The sequence below is a fragment of the Parus major genome, chromosome 25LG2 (assembly GCF_001522545.3).
Source record: "Parus major isolate Abel chromosome 25LG2, Parus_major1.1, whole genome shotgun sequence".
Lineage (NCBI taxonomy): Eukaryota > Metazoa > Chordata > Aves > Passeriformes > Paridae > Parus > Parus major.
The window spans coordinates 757,555-758,868 of NC_031794.1; the positions used below are offsets into that span (position 1 = coordinate 757,555).

At 70.5% G+C, this 1,314-nt stretch overlaps 1 protein-coding gene across 1 annotated transcript in view; it reads left to right on the forward strand.

Annotated features, from left to right (window-relative positions):
• The window catches only part of DENND4B (DENN domain containing 4B), a 16,486-nt gene extending 15,876 nt beyond the window's left edge, over window positions 1–610 (forward strand). Inside the window, exon 15 of the mRNA XM_033519789.1 lies at window positions 5–610. Within this exon, the coding sequence (XP_033375680.1) occupies window positions 5–145 (141 nt within the window). The 3' untranslated portion in view covers window positions 146–610. The remainder of the gene's footprint in view (window positions 1–4) is intronic.
• Window positions 611–1,314: the final 704 nt, after the last annotated feature.

The following is a 1,314-nucleotide window of genomic DNA, read 5'->3' on the forward strand; positions in this document are numbered from 1 at the left end:
CGCCTTTGACCGCCGGTACCGCTCGGCGCTGGCCAAGCTCGGGGGGTCCCTGTGCCGGGACGAGCTGCGGCGGCGCCGGGCGCAGCCCCCCAGCGCCAAAGCCTCCGACTGCCGGCGCACCTTCGGGGCTCCCCCCGAGTGCTGAACCCCAAAATCTCCGGGGGACACAGGGACCCCCCAGCAGTGTTAAACGGGACCCCCAAAGTGTGACAGGGACCCCCTTCAAATGCTGCGGGGCGGGGAGAAGAGACCCCCCCGTAACCCGCAGGCTCACCACGGGTTTTATATGTCAGTGTTAATATATTTTTATTTATTTATTCACCCCCCAGAGTGAGAGCGCGGATGGGACGGGCAGGGGCGGCTCTGGGGGTTTCCCGTTCCTCGTTTCTAACCCCGGTTCTCAGCCCGGGGGGGGTTTGGGGTGGGTTTTTCCCCCCTCAGGTGGTGTCAGGGCAGCCGGGTTTGGGTTTGTGTCCCCCCGATCTCCCGGGCCCCCCGGGGGGGTTCGGTGGCCATCGGGAGGGGGTTCGGGGCCGCCCCCTCCCCTTGCACTGTGCAATAGCAGCCCCCGCCCCAGGGGCCTGTAAATAAAAGCTGCTGCGGTATTTTCCCCGCTGCCTCCAGGCCGATTTATTTTGGTGCGGGAGGTGGGTCTGGGGGCGGCGGGGGGGGCCGTGAGGCCGTGTCCGCCATCTTGGGCCCTGGCACGGCCCGGGCGCTGCCCTCAGGCCGCCATCTTGGACCCTGGCACGGGCCTCGCGCCCGCCGGGCCCTGCGCGCCGCCGCTCCGCCGGGCCCGGGGGCGTGCGCGGGTTCTTCCCGGTATCCCCGGAGACGGGACCGCCCCCAGAGCCACGCGCGGCCTCGGACCGGCGCCACGTGGGGCGGAACCGGGCCGGTACTGGGCCCGGGGCCGCTACGGCGGCTGCGACGGGCCAAAACTCCCTCGCGGGCCGGGGGAGAAGTCGCGCGCCACCACCGCGCGCCGCCCGCGATACCCGGATGTTCAGACTCGGGGACCCATTAAAGGCGCCCCGCGGGGAAGCTCGGCGCGTTCCCATTGGTGCAGCGGGACGTCAATCCCTACAGAGACTGCCAGTAAAAGTCGGGAGGCGGGCTAAGAGCGAATTAAGGCGATTCGATTGGTGGAGACGTGTGCCTGTCCGAAAGCCGCACCAATGGGCGTCGCGGCTGGGGTCGGGAGGCGGGGCGGGCGCGGCGGCGGCGGCGGCCAATCAGGGGCATTGTTTGTGGTGGTGCCGGTTGCGCTCGGCGGCGGCCGCGTCTGCTCCGCCCGCCCGGCCCGGGACCCCC